General features: G+C 53.2%; 1 protein-coding gene across 1 annotated transcript in view; it reads left to right on the top strand.

Annotated features, from left to right (window-relative positions):
- The window catches only part of Ret (ret proto-oncogene), a 56,470-nt gene extending 32,151 nt beyond the window's left edge, over positions 1–24,319 (top strand). Inside the window, exons 4-20 of the mRNA XM_045137333.1 lie at positions 85–326; positions 1,188–1,383; positions 2,516–2,715; positions 4,559–4,817; positions 6,233–6,358; positions 6,985–7,095; positions 7,701–7,820; positions 8,569–8,825; positions 11,072–11,219; positions 12,762–12,869; positions 13,831–14,045; positions 14,142–14,264; positions 16,663–16,733; positions 18,325–18,462; positions 19,364–19,463; positions 21,219–21,366; positions 22,657–24,319. Coding sequence (XP_044993268.1) covers positions 85–326; positions 1,188–1,383; positions 2,516–2,715; positions 4,559–4,817; positions 6,233–6,358; positions 6,985–7,095; positions 7,701–7,820; positions 8,569–8,825; positions 11,072–11,219; positions 12,762–12,869; positions 13,831–14,045; positions 14,142–14,264; positions 16,663–16,733; positions 18,325–18,462; positions 19,364–19,463; positions 21,219–21,366; positions 22,657–22,814 — 2,720 coding nt within the window. The 3' untranslated portion in view covers positions 22,815–24,319. The remainder of the gene's footprint in view (positions 1–84; positions 327–1,187; positions 1,384–2,515; positions 2,716–4,558; positions 4,818–6,232; positions 6,359–6,984; positions 7,096–7,700; positions 7,821–8,568; positions 8,826–11,071; positions 11,220–12,761; positions 12,870–13,830; positions 14,046–14,141; positions 14,265–16,662; positions 16,734–18,324; positions 18,463–19,363; positions 19,464–21,218; positions 21,367–22,656) is intronic.
- Positions 24,320–24,553: the final 234 nt, after the last annotated feature.

Raw genomic sequence — 24,553 nt, 5'->3', positions numbered from 1 at the left:
GAACCCCTGAGAAAGGAAGATCGCACTAGCTCCCCCACCCCCACCCCAGTGGTCACATGTGGTCCCCCGTCTGTTTGGTGACAGGTGAGAGACTGCCCTTCCGCTGTGACCCAGACAGCCTGGAAGTGAGCGCGCGCAGGGCCCTGGACCGGGAACGGCAGGAGAAGTACGATCTGGTGGCGCAGTGCACGGTACACGCCGGTACCCATGAGGAGAAGGTGATGGTGCCTTTCCTCGTCACCGTGCATGACGAGGACGACTCGGCCCCCACCTTCCCTGGAGGGGTGGACACCGCCAGCGCCGTAGTGGAGTTTAGGCGAAAGGAGGTCTGTCCGCCCCTGCGCTTGGCTTCTGTTTATCTGTCTGCTCTGCCCTGCACCTGTTTGCTGTCTGTCTGTATCTACAGTTTACACCTTGATAGGCTCAGCCATCCATCTTGTTACTCAGTCTAGCGTCTGTAGACAACCTAGGTGCAGGTTTGCTTGAGGGTTGTAGGTGGGAATGGAAGGAAATGACCTGGTTGGTCAACTTTACAGTGACCCTGGAGGGCGTGGTAAACCGGGAGCTCCCAGCTGCCCTGTGGTGTTCAGAAGATGCTTGAGGGAGAACGTGCTGGTGCATTCTTGTTCTGCCGTTTACTGTATACTTTTGGGTTTTGTTGTTTTTGCTTTTGTTTTTCAAAGTAGGGTCTCGTGGTAGCCCAGGCTGACCTGGAATACACTATGTGGTCTCAGGGTGGCCTCGAACTCACAGCGATCCTCCTACCTCTGCCTCCCGAGTGCTGGGATTAAAGGCGTGCGCCACCACCACGCCTGGCTTTTACTGTATGCTTTTGAACTGACCTTCACCTTGGCGGGGGGGGGGGGTCTTCCAGTTTCCACTTTTCTTTGCTGTGGGGGGCCTGAACAAGACCTGTCAGCACAGAGCCTGAGCGCCGGCTCTCATTCTGCTTGTGGGACACCTGTAGGTGCCTGTCACACTTGTTGGACACAGTACATAGTGGCCCTGGGAGAGTGACTGGGTCCAGCTGTCCAATGACCCCTTGAGGACCAACATTTTGATTCTGTCCATCTGTCCCTTGGACTGGTTCTGACAACACACACCCCCGGTCCAGCTATGGACCATATACTGGGTCTTGTGGCCTCCTGTGGGCACCTGCTCTGACTGGCACTCTTGGCAACCCACAGGGCACTGTCGTGGCCACACTGCGAGTGTTTGATGCAGATGTGGTGCCGGCATCCGGGGAGCTGGTGCGACGCTACACCAGCGCGCTGCTCACGGAGGACTCCTGGGCCCAGCAGACCTTCCGAGTGGAGCATTCGCCCAACGAGACCTTGGCCCAAGCCAACGGCAGCTTCGTGCGGGCAACTATGCATGACTACAGTAAGGAGCCAGTGGCATGTCTCCCCAGGATTTCAGGGCTTGCTAAGCTTACCTGTCGTGTGGCCATGTCACGCGTGCACGTGCACACACACACACACACAGAGTACATGAAAACTACACACTCGCTCCACACATGCCACATACCAAAGCATACCATGCAGACTGTACCCTTCCCATACCAGAAATGCTACATGTTTAAATACAACACATCCATGTATACAAAACACACGACAAGCGCTGTATCCACAACCCCCTTCACACGTGCTTCCTGTACACATGTACCCTGTAAATACTCACATGCCACTCACACGGTGTACATAAACACACTACACCCACAAAAGTACACATGAACCCTGTGTGCATATCAAATAATCACAGGGCACACTTCCGCTGTACCACACACACCCTATAAGTGCACACACATACCATATGCATTCTCTCTCTCTCTCTCCTCTCCCCCGCCCCCACCTCTCTCTTCTTCAGTTAAGAAACATTTGTAGGGCTGGAGAAATGGCTTAGCGGTTAAGCGCTTGCCTGTAAAGCCTAAGGACCCTGGTTCGAAGCTAGGTTCCCCAGGATCTACGTTAGCCAGATACACAAGGGGGCGCATGCATCTGGAGTTCGTTTGCAGAGGCTGGAGGCTCTGGCGTGCCCGTTCTCAATCTCTCTCTCTCTCTCTGTCTCTCTCTCTCTCTATCACTCTCAAACAAATAAATAATGAACAAAAAAAAACTAAAAAAAAGAGAAACATTTGCAGAGGTCTAGTTTAGCAGGATTCAAATACTACTTCTAATAGGGTTAGGGCTTCCTATTAGACCTATTCTTTTTGGTTTTTCAAGGTAGGGTCTCACTCTAGCCCAGGCTGACCTGGAATTCACTATGGAGTCTCAGGGTGGCCTCAAACTCACAGCAATCCTCCTACCTCCGCCTCCCAAGTGCTGGGATTAAAGGTGGGCGCCACCACGCCCGGCGTTACTAGACCCATTCTCTGGACACCCGTGTAAAAGTAGACGTTGGCCTATGGGTGCAGTCCCGTGTGTACAGTGGGGGAGAAGGGGGGGATCTGTGGCCTGGGGGGTGGTCCTGAACCACACCGCAGCTGGCGGTCACCATCATGTCCCCCAATTCACAGAGCTGGTTCTCAACCGGAGCATCCCCATCGTAGAGAGCCGAGTCCTGAACCTGGTGGTCCTGGTCAATGACTCCGACTTCCAGGGCCCGGGGTCAGGTGTCGTCCACCTTCATTTCAACGTGTCTGTGCTGCCGGTCACCCTGCGCCTGCCCGCCGCCTACTCCTTCTCTGTGAACAGGAGGGCCCACCGATATGCCCAGGTGAGCCCACAGTCTGCCACATGCCCGGAGGCTGGGGGCCCTTAAGGGCGGGGCACTCCAGCACAGCACAGGCAGAGTTAAAGCGCATGGCACCCTTCCCCTAGCCCTCCAGGGTGGGTGTCCCCTAGCCATGGACATGAGGCCAGGAGGCAGTGGCTGGAGTTACTGATAGGCCGAGGGGAGCCACACTGAGAACCTGAACCCCCTTTCATACAGAGCCCCAGTCCCACTGCAGAATTCACTGTGCCGTTCCGTTTTAGACCACCCCCCTGCTTGATGTCTTTAAAACATGCTGCGCCTTCATAAAACAGCACTGCCGGATAACCCTAATGCCTACTTAGAAAGATGCTCCTGGTGAAGTGCCCAGTGGGGGAAAGTGGGTTGCCAGGGCAGTTGGTCTTGGGTAATTTCCTTTAATACAAAAGCAGATCTTCATTGGTGACAATTTGTGACAGACCACAATCATCAGTGGCGCCCTCTATGGGTGAACATAGAGAGTGTATCCGTTTTCTACCTTAATCTTTTTTTTTTTTTTTTTTTTGCTAAAGAGCTTATAATTTATTTATATTTGTCTCTGGAGAAGTACTGATTGAAAGCTTCCCCTCAGTGCTGGGATTACAGGCATGAGGCCGCTCCCACCTTTTTCCACGGGTCCTGGGGGGATCCAACTCAGATCCTCATGTCTGCATAGTGTACACTGTTACCACTGAGCACCCACCTTGTCTTCATCTTTCTGATTCTTACAACTGGCTTTAGTCAGGTATCCGTTCCTGACACCAACACACAAGAGCCCATCCTTAGACGTATCTCCTGGATGTTCTCCCACGAGGGGCCCGGAAGTAGGCAGCAGCGGGAGTGACAAGGCTCAGGGTCTGAGTTTGCACTTAAAGGGAGCGGCTATCACTGGAGGTGGATCACCTGCATTCGGAGAGACATGGATGCCTCAGTGCGCTCCAGCCTCGGGGTCACTGCTTTCTTACTGCTTTCCTAGTTTTTAAAAGATATGGAATAGAGGGGCTGGGGAAATGGCTTAGTGGTTAAGGCGTTTGCCTGTGAAGTCTAAGGGCATCGGTTCCATTCCCCGGGACCCACATGAGCCAGGTGCACAAGGGGGCGCACGCGTCTGGAGTTCGCTTGCAGTGGCTGGAAGCCCTGGCGTACCCATTCTCTCTTTGTCTTTACCTGCCTCTTCCTCTCTCTCTCTCTCAAATAAATAAAATAAAAGAGGGAATAGAGGCCTTGGATAGTTTCAAGGATCCCCTGTGAGGGTAGAAGTGAGCACACTTTGTAGGGAAAAACAGGGTATCCCAGAAGGCTGGTTTTGTTGTGGCATCAGATGTGGCTTGAGTGTTCCGGAGCTACCCTGGGATGGGTGCCACTGCCCTCCAGACCTGCTGTGCACCTCAAGCAGGTCCCCATGGCCCTGGCCACTTCTGGAGCTCTTGGCCTCGAGCAACCATAACTCACTTGAGTGACTCTGAGCTCAGGGCCGGGCATACCCAGAAGGGGTCGCTTGCCCCAAAGTCCCCAAAAGGCCTTTTGGTCCCTAGGTGGGAGACCATATCCCTAGAAGTGACCACATCACGGTCACACAGCTGAGGCGTGGCTGTTAAGTGACCAGGACAGAGAGCGTGACACTCGTCTCTGGCTCCTGGCAACATAGGGCTGGTGACTTAGCCGCCTAGGCAGAAAGAACTGAGCAAAAGGACTGGGCAGTCAAGAGGGTCCTGAGGGGTTAGAACACTGAGCATTCGGGAAGGCTGCTACATCCTCAGGTTGCCCTGGAGCCTCTCCAGGTACCAACTTAAGGGACTGGTGTGCCTGCTCTCTCCCTTGCCGCCAGATTGGGAAGGTCTGTGTGGAAAACTGCCAGGAGTTTAGTGGCATCCACGTCCAGTACAAGCTGCAGCCCTCCAGCACCAACTGCAGTGCCCTGGGGATAGTCACCTCGGCCGAGGACACCTCCGGGATACTGTTTGTGAATGACACAGAGGCCCTGCAACGAGCCGAATGCGCCGAGCTCCAGTACACGGTGGTGGCTACTGACCGGCAGACCCGCAGTCAAGCCCAGGCCTCGCTGCTCGTCACCGTGGAAGGGACATGTGAGTGTCAGGTTCCATTGAGCGATGGGGTGGGGCCCAGTCTCTGTTGTCCCTCAGCCCCTAGTGGCCTCGCTGAGACAGAGTAGCTTTCCCACAAATGAGAAATAGTGCACGGGCTGGGCAGTGTGGTGATAGCATACTGAATGGTCAGTCCTCCTTGCCACCGCCTCGTGCCAACAGGCGCCCACTTGGAGGCTGCCAGTAAAACATAGGGCCCTGGTTAAATGTGAATTTCAATATTTTATTTTATTTTCTCTTACTTTATTTACTGATTTGAGAGAGAGAGAGAGAGAGAGAGAATGGGCATGTCGGGGCCTCCAGCCACTGCAAATGAACTTCAGGCGCACGAACCACCTCGTGCATCTGGCTTACCTGGATCCTTGGGGCATTGAACCTGGATCCTTTGGCTTCGCAAGCAAGTGCCTTAACTGCTAAGCCATCTCTCCAGCCCCCTAAGTTTGAAGTTCAAATGAACACCAAGCAACTTAGCTCATACAGGTTGTGTCCCTCATCTCTAATATCAAAATCCACAATGTTACAGATTCTGAAATATGTTTTTATGGTTGACATGATGCCACAAGTAAAAAATTCTACCCTGGACCTTGAGGCGAATTGCACTCAAAATACAGGTGCACTTAAAAATATTGTCAAAAGGGCTGGAGAGATGGATTAGCAGTTAAGCACTTGCCTGTGAAGCCTAAGGACCCCAGATCGAGGCTCTATATTCCCCAGGACCCATGTTAGCCAGATGCACAAGGGGAACGCATGCGTCCGGAGTTTGTTTGCAGTGGCTGGAGGCCCTGGCACACCCATTCTTCTCTCTATCCTGTCTGCCTCTTTCTGTCTCTGTCTGTCACTCTCAAATAAGTAAATAAAAATGAACAAAAATTTTTTTTAAATATTGTCAAAAAAAAGATCACCTGCTGCATATGATAACTCATTATTTTTATACAAATATCCCAAGATCTGAACAAGTCTAAAACACTTCTGGTCCCATGTATATGGCCCATAAAGTCCTTGAGTGGTCTCTTGGAAGTTAAAACTGTAAGCATGTTCCCTCGGTGTTGAGCGCAAACACAGGGGACGGGCGCTGTTTCTCTGGATCTCAGATGTCACGAGACATCCTGTGAGCGCCAGCTTCTGTGAGTGATGGGTTGGGTCTGCTGTCCTTCACCCTGTCGCCTCCTGTCCTCTGTTGGACCTGGTCACTCTTGACGTCCATCTTCCCGTCCTTATCCCCAACCCCTAGAGGCTGATGGTCACCCTTCTGGGTACCCGGTGCCCCTGCGCTCTCAGGTTATCCCCAGACCTTGACCAATGGGTGCGGCATATCTGCTACTGCCTCTGTGCCCGGATGGAGCCCAGAGGCTAGCTCAGGCCTGCCCCTGTCACCTTGTTCCGTCTGCCGCACCCAGACCTGCCCGAGAAAGCGAACTGCCCGTGGTCCTGCTCCGTGAACAAGAGGCAGCCTGAGTGTGAGGAGTGTGGTGGCCTGGGCTCCCCGACGGGCACGTGCGAGTGGCGCCAGGGAGACGGCAAAGGTAGGACCAGGGGCAGCTGGCAGGGTCGAGGGCGGCTAGTGGACGTGAGGTCCTGCGAGCTTGCCATCTCCCGCAGTGACCTCCTTTAACCCTTGTCTGCCCTCCAGCGTTTTGTCCCCGGTGTGGTATCACTGACGGCACGGAGGGGAGGGGCGTGGGGTCACGGGGGCTTTGTCACCCCGGAACTAGGGAACTCAAGAGCTGGATTCACTCAGCGTGGAACAGTCTGGGTCAAAGTTGATGCGCATGGGGGATGGAATGGCTCTTCCAGAAGATTCCAGGCCACAGGACGTGGCTCTGGGTACAAGCAGCCAATGTCCACCTCACCACGAGCATGTCTACCTTCACAAGGCACCCATCCACAGTGTAGCTTTGAAGAGTCCTGAGCTCCTTGAAGGAAACTCCACAGCCTTGAGCGTCCTCAGCCCTTCTCCTCCTGGCACTCGTGGCCCCAGAACCCCTTAGGGGTGTTTCTCAATCTGGCAGCTGAAGCGGACCTGCTATCTCTCTGCTCAGGCCTCAGTTTCCCTTACCCTGCAGGAGCTGGGTTGGCCAGGGGTCCGTGAGAGTCTGAACAGGGTGGGGTACTCCCATGTGGGGTGACTTCCTGCTGTGTCATGTCACAGGAATCACCAGGAACTTCTCCACCTGCTCCCCCAGCATTAGGACCTGCCCCGACGGCCACTGTGATGCTGTGGAGAGCCGGAATGCCCACATCTGCCCCCAGGACTGCCTCCGTAAGCCAGTGCGCGGGGAAGGGTGGAGGCAGACCGAGCTCGGGCCCGCATGTGCCCACACCCTGAGGTGTGTGCCAAGCTGAGCTGAGGCGTAACGCAGTGACGGTGCGCTTGGCTTAGCCTGGCATTTGAAAAAGATGATGCATGTGACAGTAGTTTTACCAGGCCGTCCTCCATTAGAACAATGTCTTTGTCTCCCCCAGAGACTATGGGGCCTAAAAGCCTGACCTGTCTCCCCAGGGGCACCTTGTCAGACTCACGGGCTACAGCCCCCATTTTGCTGGCTCGGGGCCCCATTCCGTTTAGGTTGCCCCATATTCCTTTAGCTGCTGGTGAAAGTTAGACACGGGTGGTACCTTTCGGACTTGAGCAAGGGTCCTGGGAAGTTTGGGCCACCCCCTGTCCCCATGTTCCCATGGATACGGAACAACTTGATGGGAGGGGCACTGTGCTAAAACCTTTGCCTAGATAAGGGGCCTTCTCAACTCAGTGGCCTCTTTTGGGCCTGAACTGCTGACACCAGGTTGAGAGGGGTTCTCACAATCTAGAGACCCTGGGGTATTAGCCCCCGCCCAGGAGGATGAATGGGCCACATCTATCCTCAGGTGGCAGCATTGTTGGGGGACATGAGCCAGGGGAGCGTCGGGGGATCAAAGCTGGCTATGGCATCTGCAACTGCTTCCCTGAGGAGAAGAAGTGTTTCTGCGAGCCAGAGGACAGTCAGGGTGAGAGAGAGAGAGAGAGAGAGAGAGAGAGAGATCCTTGACTCCTGCATGGGGCTACCTGAACCTCCCCAAACCTTGGGGAGGGGTCTGGGCAACTCTTTTGAGGTCTAGCAAGGGAGATGACTATAGGGAGGCCAGTGGGCCCCACAAGGCTCTGCCTCCCCTCTGAGCCTCAGGTACCCCCATTGGTGCAGCTCTGCAGAGGGGCCCCAAGTTCTCCGTGGAGTATGGGCCAGAAAAGCCCATCGTTACCTCCAGGTAACGTGTCTAGTTGGATTGTCCCGCGTCAGGGCCCTTGCTGAGCCCCTGGCACCATCTAGCTGGGCCCTGCCCTCCCAGCCAAAGCTTCCAGGTCACAAATAGAAGTTCAACGGTGAGAGTTTCAGGTTACACGTGACCACACTGGGGGAATGCTGTCCTGCCCATAGCCAGGGACACTCTCCTGGTGCCTGAATCACCCTAGAGCCCTAGTGTACCAAGCCTTAGATCCTACGTTTTTTTTCTAGAGAAAATTTCCAAACATCAGGGGCAGAGCAAAGCTTTGTAACTGGCACACTGACCTGAGCAGGCTTCTCAAAGCGCTGTGTGCCGCTGTTAGCAGTAGGAGAGCGTGACAGTGGTCCAGGGCAGACAGCACAGCCGTGCCCGTGCCCGATCATCGCCACCAGCAGCTGGTAGGGACTTCTCACGCCTCCCTAGTGCAGCGCCCGCCGGGCTGCTGAGACCTGTCCCTGCATCCCTGGCGCAGGCCCGCTGTGTGATGAGCTGTGCCGCACGGTGGTCACCGCCGCCGTCCTCTTCTCCTTCATCGTGTCCATCCTGCTGTCCACCTTCTGCGTCCACCGCTACCACAAGCACGCCCACAAGCCGCCCATCGCCTCAGCAGAGATGACCTTCTGCAGGCCCACCCAGGCCTTCCCCATCAGCTATTCCTCCTCGGGCAACCGAAGGGCCTCGCTGGATTCCATGGAGAACCAGGTGTCTGTGGACGCCTTCAAGATCCCGGTGAGGGTCCCTGATGGGTGAGGGCAGAGGTGGCAGGGGGCGGGGTTCCGGAGGCCGCCCTGCCTACGTGGAGCACCCGCAGGTGTCTGATTGTGCCCTCACTCCTCATCTCCCCTCACATAGCACACCAGCACCAGGAGGATGTCTGCCCTTGCACGGTCACCTTCTCAGTGGTGTGGGGGGGGGGAAATCTGGGCAGTCCAGGAGGGAGGCAATGAGTCTCATTGGACATGCACCAGACAGATCTGGCAAGTGGGCCTTGAGGTCTCAGGAATGGTGGACTGCGTTGGGTCCCACCTGGCAGGGGAGCTGTGAGCAGAAGTCCCAAGGGCTGGGAGCAGTGAGTCCCTGACAGGCTCCTAAGGTTTCATCTAAGGTAGGAACACCAGAGGCCCGTGGCCCGTGTCATTTCAACAGGCTGTTTGGTTTGGAAGTTGGGGAGAGGCAGTAAGGCACTGATTCAGGGGCCACGCAGGGCAAATACCCAGGCATGGAGGGAGAGCACAGTTAAGGGCACAAAAGCAAGTCCCACCCACCCCTGCATGCTGTCCTGTCTATCGGTGCTGCTCAGGGCCATACCACCACTGGACCTCTGTCCTGGCTAGGCCGTATGGCCTCTGCCCTCCCCTCCAGTTGGACCGCTGCTCCTTCAGAGTCCTCCGTCCTCTCTGTCCAGGAGCTAGAAGCCGCGGAGGGCTCTGGAGGGGACTGAGAAAAGTACTCAGCGTTGAGGACGCACTGTCTTGGGTGGGAAGGGCTGTGGGGGGGACACCTGTGTGAACATCCGGTAGGGATTTAATGCCTAGTGGCCTGGGCTCTTGGCAGTTCCCATTTGGGACTGGGGTAACACCAGCCTTTGGTCAGAGCCAGGGCCAAGGAAGGCCTGCTCAGATTAGGCCACTGCTACCACCTTCCAGTTGCCTGGTTTGTGGGCTCTGCCCCGGCAGCAACTGGGTTCCACAGCAGGCTTCTGGGAGACGCTATCGGGGTCCTCCATAATCCAGACAGGGTATGGTAAGCCTGTGCTGGAAAACCACGCTCACTGGATGCTGCCAGGGGTAGACACACACCATCCTTGCAAATATGCTCCAGAGCCAGCCCGGTACCCTCAAGCCCCACCAAAGCAGCTCTGTGGATGAGCAGTCCAGCCCGTTGTTGTCCATAGTGTGGCAAGAGTTTGCAATCCCAGAGCTCAAGAAGCATCAGGCAGGAGCATCACAAGTTCAAGGCCAGCTTGGGCTGAAACAAACAGAGACAGTTAGAGAGTAACGTCTCATGCTTTTAAAAGCAACAGGTCAATAGTGGGGTCTCTGGTGTACTCTTAACGGGGTTCCCAGTGCCATCCACGGAGGTGAACAGTAAGGCGTGGTACTGGTCGTGTGCATGCTGAGTTTGTGAGTTCTTGCGGAGTTTCAGGCAAGACCACGATGCCCCATGAACCTCCCGGAATGAGCAGCTGTGCCGAGAGGGAGCCCATCTCCTGGGTCACGTAGGTGTCAGACTGGCCCCTGGTCTGAGGCTGCGCTTCTGTGTGGTCAAGAGACTGGAAGAGCCACACTCGGGGACACCTGGGGTGACGGGTACCCAGCGCGATGCCAGCGCAGCAGGGCACACTCCTTTCAGGGGTTGGCATACAAAGCAGTCATGATTAGGCCTGATACGTGGAGGGCTCTTGGATGGGAGGGCAAGGAAGGCAGCATGCCAGCCAGAGTCCCAAAGTGGGATGTGGCATTGAGGGGTATAGAACAAACCATGGGAGGAAGAGCTGTTTGCACACTTCCAGGTAAGTGTGTCCCAGGAGCACAACCACACAGCAGAGCTGCCTCTGGACATGCCCACTGCAGAGAGACGGCCTGGGGGTGCCCACTCCGTCTTCTGGGAGACCCTGGAGGGTCAGGGCAAACGGAGGCTTGGGTTTCTGTCTGCTCAGCCCGGGACTGAACTGGCCCTTGCCAAGAATTTGAGCTCTACTTAGCCTGAGGTTCCTCCAGTGTATTCGAGCCAGGGGCATTCTGGGCGGTGAGTCTAGGACCCGTCCTGGAGACGTTTGCTTTTGGCTTCTTTGGCCTGGCTATGGTGGTCTCAGTGGATGGTTCTCGGGAACCGCCCTTCCTGGTTCACAGGACGAGCAGCCATCTGCATCCTAGCCTGGTCCCTGGACAGGGGACTCCTTGTCTTCTTCCTTAGCTGTTCTCCTCACACTTTGCTCTCTTCTCTAATAACCCCACCCTTTGGCCTCAATGCAGGAGGACCCAAAGTGGGAATTTCCTCGGAAGAACTTGGTTCTTGGGAAAACCCTAGGAGAAGGCGAGTTTGGCAAAGTAGTCAAGGCCACAGCCTTCCGTCTGAAGGGCAGAGCAGGCTACACCACCGTGGCCGTGAAGATGTTGAAAGGTACCTGTCCAGAAATTGCGCTGGCACCTGCAGGGTGGGTGGGGGCCCTTCCCTTCCCTCGTGGGACCCTGCAGAGCCCCTGTTGCCGTTTGGTGGTGGCTGGGCCTGGGCACCACATGGGCACACGGCCAGTGTTTCTGAAGAAGCAAGGCAGCGTGAGGACCACACTCTTGTGGAAGGTGCTGGAGGGCTGCCTCTGCCCCACCTTGTGGAAGAGACCGGGGTTTAAAAAAATTTAAAAGGCCCCTGGAGTTCGAGCTGAGAGCTTCCAGTGCCCCAATCTGTCCCACTGCATCCCTGAGTGAAGCATCTACCGAGGAAGGACTTCAGCGGCCCCCACAGGTTTTCCCACTCCTGTGCTCCATCACGGCTTCTGTGGCTGAAATGAGTGTGCGCTTTGCTAATGCAAAGGGTGTGACTCTGGCCAGGGAGACTGTGGTTGCACTCAGTGCCCAGGCTCCAGCTTTTTGAACAGAGGGCCCTGTGACAGCCAGACTGTGTGGTGGAGAACTTGTGTGTTGGTACAGCAGTCAAGAGACTGCACATCACAGGGTGTCCTTCCATACCCCCATTCCAGATTCGACCCTCAGATTCTTGCAGTAGCCAAGGACAGACGGGTCCCAAACCCTGTCTCCCAGCTGTTCCCTCCGTTCTAGATAAGTCTACGGGCCAGGTAGCAATATGGCACCACTAAGCAGCCAACTGGAAGGGCTAGTGGCCAGCGCATCTTCTGATGCTTCATGTACCTTCACGTGCAGACACCTGAGGGGAGTCAGAGCTAGCTCTGGCTGCCCTCAGGACCTGCGGTCTCACCGGACTCCGGTGAAGTCTGGTCGTCTTCACCATGTGCCAGGTGCCGTATGCACTCGCAAGGAGTGTGGCACTGATTGTTCCAGAAGCTACACGCCTGGAGTGTGGTGAAATACTAATGCTGTCCTAACTCCGGCGCCTCAGTGTAAGATCACTTGGTCATTGCGCACAAGCTCTACTAAGCATGTGCGTAGAGTCAGACAGAAATAGGAAGCCTAGGCCCGCTGTGATGTCCTCATCTTCTCTGGCACCTGTTCCCACAAATGTGTGTGGGAACGTCAATCCACTTTCCAGAAGGATTAAGGAAGGAGGTTCTTTGCCTGCTACTGACATCTAAACGCCACTGACATAGTCAGCAGCCCTGGGCGACGTTTGGTGGGCAGACCCTCATTCCTTGTTTTTTTGGTTTTTCGAGGTAGGGTCTCACTTTAGCTCAGGCTGACCTGGAATTCTCTATGGAGTCTCAGGGTGGCCTCGAACTCACGGTGATCCTCCTACCTCTGCCTCCCGTGTGCTGGGATTAAAGGCTTGCGCCTTTATCCCAGGGATACGTAAGATGCTGTCCACCCACACCAAGGATCTGGGGGAGACTTGAATGGCTGGGTGCCCAGGACCTCCATGTGAACCAGGCTATGTCTATGGGGGAAATGACAAGTTTGTTTCCCACCCAGCATGGCCCCACAGGGTCTTCCAGAAGCACTGTGGGCAAGCTGCTCCGTGTGTGTGTTTCAGAGAATGCCTCACCGAGCGAGCTCCGGGACCTGCTGTCTGAGTTCAACCTCTTGAAGCAGGTCAACCACCCACACGTCATCAAGCTGTATGGAGCCTGTAGCCAGGACGGTAAGGGTCCCTGGGGAGTCGGGCAGGCAGCTGCTGAGCGCAGGGGCCGGCTCCCCCTCCTGCCCTTCTGTGTCTTCCTGCCCTGTTAGTTCCCCTTCCTGGGCCCCAACCCCCCACCTGGAGAATGTCTTGACTAGGTCCACTTGTCCTTCCAGGGGCTTGCAGCGCCCACTGGGTCTGCTGGGGTGGGCTCCAGTGTGACATCCCAGTTGCTAGCATGTGTTCCAGGCCCAGCTCCTAGTGCAGGGAGCTCCAAAAGCAGAGGGTGCCTTCTGGGTCCTGAAGATGAGTAGGTGTGCTGTGACCCACAGGTGACCCCAACTCCAGTTCTGTATAGTAAAACCATTATCACCATTTCTCAGATGACAAAAGAGACTGTCATGTCCAATGGTGTTGTGTACACACACACACACACGCACACACACGCATGCACGTGGTGTGACAGTGACAGGGAAACACGCCTAAGTCTTGACTGCAGCCTGGGAGCCGCTGAGGGCAGGAGGGAATGGGCAGCTGAAAGAGCACAGAGCTGGGCTGTTCCCAAGGCTGAGCTGTGAGACGGGCACAGGCCTCCCCCCCTCGATCGCTCCTCCTTTCCCAGCCCACCGTACAGGGCCAGGGATGGGAAAGGGCGTGAAGTCCTCCTAACAGGATGTGGTGTCTCCCAGGGCTGGGTGTCCACTTGCCTTCAGGCACCTCGGAGAAGGTCTCACTGTGCCTTGGAGGGAACTGATGCCCACATGGTCAGCATAGGGCAGAAAACCAAGCGGTCCAGAAGTGAGCTGGGCCTTCCAGATCTTCATAGTCCACAGAACCTTCATTGCTGATGGCCCAAATCAGGACTGGGCCTGTCCACTTGCTGGTGGAGTGACAAGAGCCTTCACTTTGCCCTACCCCACATTCCTTGGGGCCTGGGGCTGGCTTGGCCTCCCATCCCTAGGGCTACGTCTCTTGTCTCCAGGACCGCTCCTCCTCATTGTGGAGTATGCCAAGTACGGCTCCCTGAGGGGATTCCTCCGAGACAGTCGCAAGGTGGGGCCCGGCTACATGGGCAGCAGAGGCAGCCGCAACTCCAGCTCCTTAGACCACCCGGACGAGCGAGTGCTGACCATGGGAGACCTCATCTCCTTCGCCTGGCAGATCTCTAGAGGCATGCAGTACCTGGCCGAGATGAAGGTGAGTGCCACGGATCCTGCGCTGTCCCTGGCACACATCCCGGCCCTGCCCACCGTGGCCTGCCTGAGGCCCCTCCTCCCTTGTTTCTTCTTACAGCTGGTCCATCGGGACTTGGCAGCCAGGAATATCCTAGTGGCTGAGGGGAGGAAGATGAAGATCTCCGACTTCGGACTGTCCCGAGATGTTTATGAAGAGGATTCCTATGTGAAGAGGAGCAAGGTACCCGGCCAAGGGGGTGCTGGCGGGCACTCCTGGGTAGGCAGCAGGCTCACAGCTGTACTCATGGGGTGAGGTGGTGCTCTTGGCATGTCTGGAGAAGATGAAATGGACTTTTAGAAGATTGAACTTTTTCTCACCTTGATCCCAAATCCTGCCCCACCCTGGGTCCCCAGAGGCCCTGACTTTCAGACTCATCTCGTGTCTGATCTTCCCTTTCTTGGGCCCCTGACACACCCCTTTTAAATCACCTAATGCCATGAAATTCTCCACAGCAGAGTAAAAGACCACCATTTGCCTTCTGTGTAACTAAGCAGCAGCCCTTGTCTTCTGGGAGGGTGAAACGGAGTAAGTGGGAACATGGTTGTAATTGTTTGCAGACAAGGATGTATTGTTCTACGTGAGGATCCCCTCCCTGGCAGCCCCTGAGAGTGCTGTCCAGAGAGTTGCTTCAGGGGTCTTAGGAATTCCCTGCAAGTCCAAGAACTTATGTGGACCATCTGATTCACAAGTACCCTGTTCCCTTGGTAAAAATCCAAGCCTTGACATGTGTCTCAGCTGTTTGCAAAGCCTCCCAGGTGACGTGCAGGGAGGGCAAGCTCATGAGGCTGATCAAGGGTCCAGATGGGCAGGCAGACATTCAAAGCAGACCCTGCTCAATTAAGAAAAGACAAGAGGGCTGGAGAGATGACTTAGCGGTTAAGGCATTTGCCTGCGAAGCCTAAGGACCCATGTTTGACTCTCCAGATCCCACGTTAGCCAGACGCACAAGAGGTGAGGCAAGTGCAAGGTCGCACATGACCACTAGGTGGCACAAGCACCTGGAGTTCGATAGCAGTGGCTTAGGACCTGGTGCCCCAATTTCTCTCTCTGTTTCAAATTTAAAAAAAAAAAAGACACAAAAGGTAATTTCTTCACCTTCAAAGTCACCTTCAGCTTTGCTTAAAGCAATCAGAGGCACCCTCTGTATTGCCACAGGCGACCGGGACCACGCGTGTTTCTTCTGAGGTTTCTGTGGTGATAGCGGAGGTCAGAGCTGCTGCCCTGCAGAGGGTGTGACACGGCCTTCCTGTTCACATGCATCCTGGTCTTGTGTCACAACGTAGTGCACCAGAGCCACTGAGGTCCCCAGAGCACATTCTGTGAGCTGGACTCTTACATAAAGGACGTGAGCTCTAAAGATCACATCCAGCCAATACAAAGGGCGGGCGGTAAATGTACTTTCTATTTAATCGATAAACGTCTAAGGCTTACTCATTGATGCAGCCTTAGCATTACGGTGAGACTTTTGTCTCCAAAGAATGAGGGAGAGAGAAGAAAGAAGAAACAAGATGCCCACTAAAGTTTGTTTGCTTGTTTTTTTGTTTTTTTTTTTGTCATGTTGCATTGGAAAGGATACGTTAGGTCCCACCCCAGCAGTACTGGGAGGGGTGGGGAGGGTGCCAAAAGGGTGCTCACTCAGAGTTGCTGAAAGAGCAAATCCAGCCTCATCATGTGGGTAATTTTTTCTTTAGGGTCTGGGAAGAGTCTTAGTGCTACTTGGCATCCAAAGTCCCCCAGAGGAAACACTGGATGTTGGTTTTCCAAACCCAGTTGCTCCCAGACTATTAGGAAGGATCTTTTTTAAATATATTTATTTATTTATTTATTTACTTACTTACTTATTTGAGGGGGAGGGAGAAGGACAGAGACACAAGAGAGAATTGACATGCCAGGGCCTCCTGTCACTGCAGATAAACTTCAGACACATGCACTGCTTCATGCATCTTGCTTTGCGTAGCTACCAGGGAATCAAACCTAGACATCAGGCTCTGTAAGCAGAGACATGAACTGCTGAGCCATCTCTCCACCCCTTAAGAAGGATCTTGGGGGAGGGATTTGGGCCCCACATTGGGAAGCACTGCTCAGCCCCACCCTCAACGGCTTTCTTCTCAGCAGGGACTGGACGTAACGTGTCGCCCTGTGTGGCTGGGAGAGGCTCTGCCTGCGTCTCACAAGTGTCTCTACAAAGCCAGCAGTCCATAGCGGAGCCATGGCCCCTTCAAGGCCATGCTTAGCTGGTATTATTTTGAAAGATTTTGAAAAAAAAAAAAATTTACTTATTTGAGAGAAAGAGACAGAAAGAGAAGGTGCACCAGGGCCTGTAGCCATTGCAAAACAAACTCCAGATGCATGCACCACTTTGTGCATCTGGCTTACATGGGTACTGGGGAATCGAACTCTGGTCCTTTGGCTTTTGCAGGCAAGTACCTTAACCATTGAGCCATCTTTCCAGCACTGGTCTTATCTTTAGAACCCAGTCCTCCCTGTTCCTTCCAAAGCTGTAAATCAGGGGTCATTACTGACCACCTGGGTGGTAAGGATCATCAGTCACACTCTGCCTTCTTCCACTCCGTCCTAGGGCCGGATTCCTGTCAAGTGGATGGCAATTGAGTCTCTTTTTGATCATATCTACACCACCCAGAGTGACGTGTAAGTGTGGGCATTGTCACTGTCGTTGTAGAGTGGCGGTTTCAGAGGCCATGATGCTTGGCCAGGGAATACTGCTGGCTCTGAAAACCTGTCTTCAGTATCAGCCATCCATAGTGACCCCCAAGCCGAGAAGCCATCAGCAAATGGCAGGGTCCAAGCAGCAGTTCTGCAGGCAATGGTTGGGTGCCTGGTAGTGGAGCTTGGAAGCCACAGCCGGTCTGTCTGTCTGCACTTCCTCCAAACACCCCTCATTGCCTGTGGACAGGCCCTGCCAAACAGTTTCCCTCCTGTGGGTCCTGGAAGGAGTATGGTTCAGGCAGGGCATTTGTGATGTTCACCCACCCACTGATGGGGCTTAGGGACTCCACTGGGCAGACAGCCTTGTGTGAGCTTGTGGGCTGGTGTGTCCCAAACTGCTCAAAGGTGTGAGTCCAGGGTGACAAGAAAAGATCGTGGTCTTTTTAAAGACATAACATATTTGCTTCTCAGGCATTCTGCAATTTGCAGACATGCAAACCTTGAATGAATAATGCGACCTGTGAAAATGAAGTATGTCGTCAGCAGTTTGCTTTTGGTTTTGTCTTGAGGTAGGGCCTCGCTTATCTCAAGCTGACCTGGAACTCCCTCGGAGGCTCCAGGCTGGCCTCAAACTCACTCACAGTGATCCACCTGCCTCTGCCTTCCCCGCGCCAGGGTGTATGCCACCACATACAACTTTAAGCAGTTTTAACAATAGCTGTTTTGTTGTATTGTTTTTTAACATAAAATTGACTTAGAAGATTTGGAAAATGCAAAGAAAACATACAATGAGGAAACTCACACTAGGCCAGTCCCTCCTTCAGGTCTTTAGATATCTACGTGTGTACACGTGTGTACACTTTGTGTTCTCCTGAGTGGGCTCGTGTGAAGATGGCTGTTTTACAACATTTTTATTCCCACTTTTTTTTTAATAATGAACAAGTTTATTTATTTAGTTATTTATTCAAGAGAGAGAGAAAGAGGGAGAGAGAGAATAGGTGCGCCAGGGCCTCCTGCCACTGCAAAAGAACTCCAGACGCATGCGTCCCTTTGTGCATCTGGTTAATGTGGGTCCTGGAGAGTGGAACCAGGATCCTTTGGCTTCGCAGGCAAAACGCCTTAACCACTAAGCCATTTCTCCAGCCCTATTCCCGCTTCTTAGTAAGTTTTCTCTCTGTGTTAATTTTTTATTTTTCTGTAGAAGTTTTTTGTTTTAAGATTTTTATGGAAATCTTACAGCACACAGAAAGGAAGATGCAGGGTACCCCAAGTTCCACTGGGGGGGTTTCACCCCTTTAGATGTCAGCTATGTGTTCATCTTGTGGGGTGACTGCTGCAATAGCCACGGCTTGGGCAGGAACCTCAGTATCTCAGGGACTGGGCCAGGCTGGCAGATGCACATCACACACCTGCCTGTGCAGCCAGACCCAGGCTGAAATCCCTGTGCGTCGGCCACTTCTGGCGCTGTGGACTGATGGGTTAGCAATTGCTGTCGAGGTGGGGGGGGGGGGAGTTCACCCAGGATGCCTCAGGAACCAGGTGAAGCCACTTACTGGACTCTTGCTCACCATAGGTGGTCCTTTGGGGTCCTGCTATGGGAAATTGTGACCCTGGGAGGCAATCCCTACCCTGGAATCCCTCCTGAGCGGCTCTTCAACCTTCTGAAGACGGGCCACCGGATGGAGAGGCCAGACAACTGTAGTGAGGAAATGTGAGTGGGGTTCAAGTTGCTCGGCTGTCACCGTCCTCAGACACTGATGCCCTGAGCCATCAACCACGGGAGAACTGGGCAGTGACAGGGTAGAGGCCAGAGGGCATACCTTTGGGGTATAGAGCCCTTGTGGTGTCTGGTGGGCTTTCTGCAGTTGTCTTAAGAGTGGATGTAAGCAGACAACGGTGCATCGTGAGCGCAGGGGCTCCTGTAAGATGTGGGGAAGGTTGGGCACAGAGGTGGACAGGGATAGCTTGGGCTGAGCCCCAAAGGCCCAGAGCCGCTGCTCTTCACACCAGGCAGGCAAATCAGATGGTGCCAGGAGACCGCGTGGAAACAGATGAGAAAGGCATGTGGAAGCAGCCATGTTGGTGTGATCATGCTACTCTGTGCTTACCTGAGGGCAAGGTGGGGTAGGCCAGGGTGAGAAGGTATCTCCCTGCATACCTAAGCTGACAGCCAGCCAGCTAGCACGTACCCCCATCGCAGTTCTGGAGCTCGTAGCCAGGTTTGGGCTACTGAGGAAGTAGAGACAGGTGAGGGATGTGGGGGGAGGGGGGCTGCTTGTTTCCATACCTCAAGTCCTCAGCCAGTTTCTCTTGTATATAGTTCCCAGGATTGCACTTCCTGCCCAGCCGCCACAGTGGGTTATAGGGTCCAACTGCTCACCAGTATCTGTGTAAGGAAAGGACGCTGAGGCACTCGGCAGAGAAGGGGCCAACAGGATGCTGGGCTCCAGGGCCCAAGCAAAGCTGGATCCCAGCCCCAGAGAAGCCCGGTGTGGCGTTCGGTGCAGAAACAGCCTCCAGATTTGGGCGCGCATCCCCTGAGGCCACTGTGGGTGTGGTGGCCCTGCCCAGGTACTACTACTATCTGCCTGTGCCCTCCTCCTTCCCTCCAGGTACGGTCTGATGCTGCAGTGCTGGAAGCAGGAGCCGGACAAGAGGCCAGTGTTTGCCGACATCAGCAAGGACCTGGAGAAGATGATGGTCAAAAGCAGAGTAAGTCTCGGAGCTGCTGCTTTTCCGCAGGCTCACCGTTGGGTGGCGGCGCGCGGGGGGCGGGGGAGGGGGCCTCCAGTTCCCAGGGCGGGAGAAAAGCGGGGCTGCTCAGAGGCCGGTGGCCACGCTGTCCTCGTAAGTAGGTCACCAGGAATGGAGTCCTGATCCTCAAGCAAGCTGGTTGTGCCTACCTACTCTCCCAGAGTCCTCACCAAGACATAGTGCAAAATTGTTGCTCAGAAAAGATTAGGCAAGGGCTGGAGAGGTGGCTTAGCTGTTAAGCCACTTGCCTATGAAGCCTAAGGACCCAGGTTCAACTCCTTAGAACCCATGAAAGCCAGATGCACATGCATCTGGAATTTGTTTGCAGTAGCATGTCCATATGTGTGTGTATACATATATATACATATATATATGCATATATATATACACACACATATGTGTATATGTACATATATATACATATATATGTATGTATATAAAATATAGAGATATGTACATATCTATATAGTTATATATTTTATTTGGTATATATGCATATATGTCAAATAGAAATAATTTTTTTTTAAACGATTAAGCAAAAAAACATTTTTCAAACCACGAAGAAGCTTCAGTTCCTAGCTTTTCACTTGGCAAGAGTTCTCTCCACGGGCAGGCATGGGAGAATATTCCAGAACCAAAGGAGAGCTCTTGCCGTAAGGGAACGTGAGGAAGGAGGACTGAAGAAGGGGTCCTAAACGCATCTGCCTTGAGGTGCCCAGCTGGGGGTGGTCAGAGACAGGTGGGAGTGGGCAGAGACCAGAAAGCGGTTGGGACTGTGCCGCTTGCGAGCACTGAGTGCCCTCTTCAAGGGTCCCCTTGCTGTCCCCACATGTGGCCTGTAGAAACCAGTCCCAGTATGCCAGATCTTCTGAATTATAAAGAGGCTTAAGTCGTCTCCCAGTTTTTGTTGACGGTGGGGCGGGGGCAATGTCAGCCTCTGCCCGTAACTTAACAGCTCTGTAATTAAATGAGAAGGTAATGAATATTTGCCTAATACTTGTTTTTTTTTTTTGAGCAACAATTTTGCAACTGTGTCTTGCTCGGTAAGGATGCTGGGAGAATAAGTGGGCACAACCAGCCATGCACCCATAGAGGTTCCTTCTTCACATTGGCACATTCACTAAACCCGCCTTCAGATTCCAAAAGCGAGGTGCACGATTTAGGGCTCCTGGGACAAAGCCTAGCGGTCTTGTCACGGCTTAAGCAAAAACCTCCAAGTCCAGTCAGTGCACGGTTGTCCCAAACCGAAGTTAATGACAGGTGCCAAGATAATTTCCTAAAGCAGTGCTAAGGAGTAGCTAGGGCTGTGGAACTCTGGAACCTTCTACACACCACTAAGCCAGGGCAGCATCTGTAGTGGGTACAATGACATTTGTCCTGCTTGAGAGATAAAACCCAGAGCTTTGAAGGTGGCAGAAGCCCAGGCAGGGAAGCTGAAAAGCATCCGCTGGGTTGAGGCTGCTGCTTGACCCTCAGTACTTGTGTAGGAGTAATGTGACCCGCAGCAAGTATTTCCTCAGCGCCCCCCACTTCTGACTGGATAAGGTGGCCCCAGTGTTGTGCCTCAGCACCGGGCTCCCAGATGAGGGGCCTTTGGTCTTGCAGAGATCGGGCAAGGTGAGGACTCAACCAGAGCCTCTACCCGTGGACACCACACGATGTCCAGGAAGGACCCAGAGCCAGGGATGACTTGGCCGTGTCTCTCTCTTGCAGGATTACTTGGACCTGGCCGCGTCCACCCCATCTGACTCTCTGCTTTATGACGATGGCCTCTCGGAAGAGGAGACGCCGCTGGTGGACTGTAACACTGCTCCCCTCCCGCGCTCCCTCCCTTCCACATGGATTGAAAACAAACTTTATGGTAGAATTTCACATGCATTTACTAGATTCTAGCAACATTGTCCTCCCTGCACTCTCCCAAATCTCTGTAACGCTTTTTAAGAGTGACTCTGATCCAAATGAAACCAAAGTCTTATCTGAACCCTTTTCTTTGTAAATACCTGACTTTGCATCCAGTTTACATTGAGGCATTTTGCAACTATAATCTTTCTAAAAGGATGTGAAAATAAGTGTCATTACCAGACAGCCCAGCAACTTAACGCTGACACAAGAGAAGCAGATCGGACCATGATTCTCAGGGGACGTTGAGAAAATGATTATCATTTCCAGGGTGGGGGGAGCAAGTCAAAAGTCTGACTTAGATAAATTTGCCTAATCTGGGGAGGGAGGGGATTTAGAAAGGGGGAACTGGCACCCCCAAGCTTGCACTGAGGATACAGCCAGGGGATCCTCAGGCCACACTCCCAGCTCTGTGCTCGCCTTTGGGTGAGGCAGGAGGGAGCCAGGTGGGCCCTGACAGACACCCCCAGCCCGCTGTTTTCACATCCTTTGCACTGCCCCCTCCCTTCATGATGGACGTCACTTACAAAGAGCCAGTGCTAAACACTGAGCCAGTGCTTTCCGAAAGATCGTACTCTGTGGTGCTGTGTGGCCTTGCAATGGACAGTAAATACGGTTCTTGCCAAAACTCCTTCTTTTGTCTTGGATTAAATACTTGAAATTTTTCTGCTTCTAACTTCATCGTTGATACCTTTGAACTCGTGGGAGTTGCAAGCACTTTTCGAGCCGAGGTGACTCCTTCTGCATGCTTCCCGAGTCACAGGTCCTCTTGCTACATGCCACGTGTGCTGACAGTGCTGTGGGCAGCCTGAGGGCGCCCTCCCTGGGAAAGGAAGCCCCCCCCCCCCGCGCTCCGTTTAGGCCGGGACAGTAGATGAGTAGGCTCCCGTACCTTATAGAACGTTCCATGCACGTTCCCACTGCAGGAAGCCACGTAGTACAGCCCCGTGCTAACGCTTTACACCGCCTTAGGAGAAACAGCTAAGCAATTTAACAAATGGACACGGGAGATTTGAGAGTCTTAAGCTCACGAAAGTTGAAATTGGTTAGCGTCTCGCTAAATTCCATTTCTTATGAGAGCACGTGACATTCCCCTGTTTTGTAAACCTGGAACTCAAAAGCATTAATGTAATTGGCACCGAAAGCCCAAGTTTGGTTTCAAACATCAAAGGGAGTTTTGCCAAGGCCTTACTGTCTGCACATGAAGTTTGAGTTCTTCAGTGCAGAACAAATTATCTGTTTTCATTTTTAGGCATGTCAGACCCGAACTGGCCCGGAGAGAGTCCTGTACCACTCACGAGAGCCGATGGCACTAACACTGGGTTCCCAAGATATGCAAATGATAGTGTATATGCTAACTGGATGGTTTCACCCTCAGCGGCAAAATTAATGGACACATTTGATAGCTAACATTTCTTTGTGAAAGGTAACGGACTCACGAGGGGGAAAGGAACATGCCCGAGGCGCCAAATCCGCCGGCTCCTCGGTGCGCGTCACAGTGGTGGAGCCAAGGACAGCTCCCAGGTGGCAGACTTATTTCCTGTAGTTTAAACTGGTTTCCAAAGTGGTTTCACTTTTCAATAGCTGGTGATTTTTTTTTCCCCCCTCCTAGCAGACTTGCCCCACTGGATGGGTGCTCTGAGCCTCAGTAGTTTTCCTTTTAGCATTGGGTAGCACCCCTGTTCAGTCTCCATCCATTGACAGCCACCATCTGTCTACTCAGTGTTAACATGCGTGGGTCTGCCACTCGCTGCTGTGTATGAGAACTTGTACCCGAACCGTTTTGTTTTTTCTGGTTGCCACCACCAAACATGCAAAAAAAAAAAAAAAGTTTTAAACATGAAGCACACATAACTAAAAGAGTAGGGAAAAAAAAGAACTGGCCAGAATGACCTGCCCTTGTTTAGAATAAGAGCCTGCAAGGCCCAAGTGGTGGCATCCAGGTCCCATCAGGGCTATAGGGGCGGAGAGGACCTCAACACAGTCCTCCTCGGCTCAGCATTTGAGATCTTGAAAATGTCTATTTTTAAGTCGTGTAGCCAACTCTTAGGAAGACATTTTGGTTTTATCACGATTCAATGGTTCTTAGACTTAGCACAAAGGAGAGATCTGATGACGTCCTTGCTGTGTCCACGGCAGCTTGGAGGAGGTGGTCCTGCGGCACATCTTCCCCCACCGCTTGCTCCCCTGTCATTACATGTTCAGTACTGACTGACCACTACGCACTGGCCCACTGACTGACCACCTGAGCAGGACAGGATGAAGAGTTGGGGGCATTTGGAGTCGAGTGGCCTCCAGAGACCCAGGATTGTTGGTGGCAGAAGCTTCGGGATGCCATTGCCACCATCACCTCTACCAGTCCTCCAGTACACCCCACCACCAGAGAGTTCATCCCCCTTCTGCATCAGGGGCAGGTGGGTTTGTCTCATTTAAACTGGTGTCCTTACCATCTCACTCCTAAAGGGACAATCCGTACAGTTGCGTTAGAGGCAGCATTGACATCAGCTGAGGACTGACTGCTACAACCACCCGCCTGCCCCCCGTTACAGTTCTAATGTGGAAAGACAAGGTTTTGGCTCTTATAGAGCTTGTGTGAAAGGCACACGGCTCAGCTGTTCTTGTATCTGTCGTTCAATGCTGCCACAGCAAGATGGTTGGGGTTCCTCAATTCTGATCATGACTCGGACGAAACGTTCTTTCTTTCTTCACCATTGGTTTGTGGCCACAGACACTCCTCCAGGCTCTTAGGAAGTCCCAGCAGCTCCTCCGGCTGTCACAGGACTGTCACTTCACAGGAAAGGGTCATATTACCAAAACACTGCCTGGTCTTCAGACATAAAGCACTGTGATAGGATTTTTAAATAGTTTCAGTAAAAAAAAAAAAAAATACTATATTTTAAGGGCATTTCACAAAAGCAGTAAAATTATGACATTTTACGTGGCCAAGAATGCTTAGATAAGTGTGCCTGATAGAGCCTTATGGAATGTGTGTCATGTACGTGTGTGTTTCATACACACGTGTGTGCACACACAGCCAAACCAGAGAGAGATGAAAAAAATTCTTATTTAGACATGTAATGTGGCTTTGGTTTGACACTCTGTTTTTTTCAGATATACTGTGATAAGTTCTAGTTGTTTCTAGTCAGTAC

The sequence above is a fragment of the Jaculus jaculus genome, chromosome 18, assembly GCF_020740685.1.
Source record: "Jaculus jaculus isolate mJacJac1 chromosome 18, mJacJac1.mat.Y.cur, whole genome shotgun sequence".
Classification (NCBI taxonomy): domain Eukaryota; kingdom Metazoa; phylum Chordata; class Mammalia; order Rodentia; family Dipodidae; genus Jaculus; species Jaculus jaculus.
The sequence above is the reverse complement of the archived record's forward strand: the minus strand, read 5'-3'. Positions and strand labels throughout refer to the sequence as shown.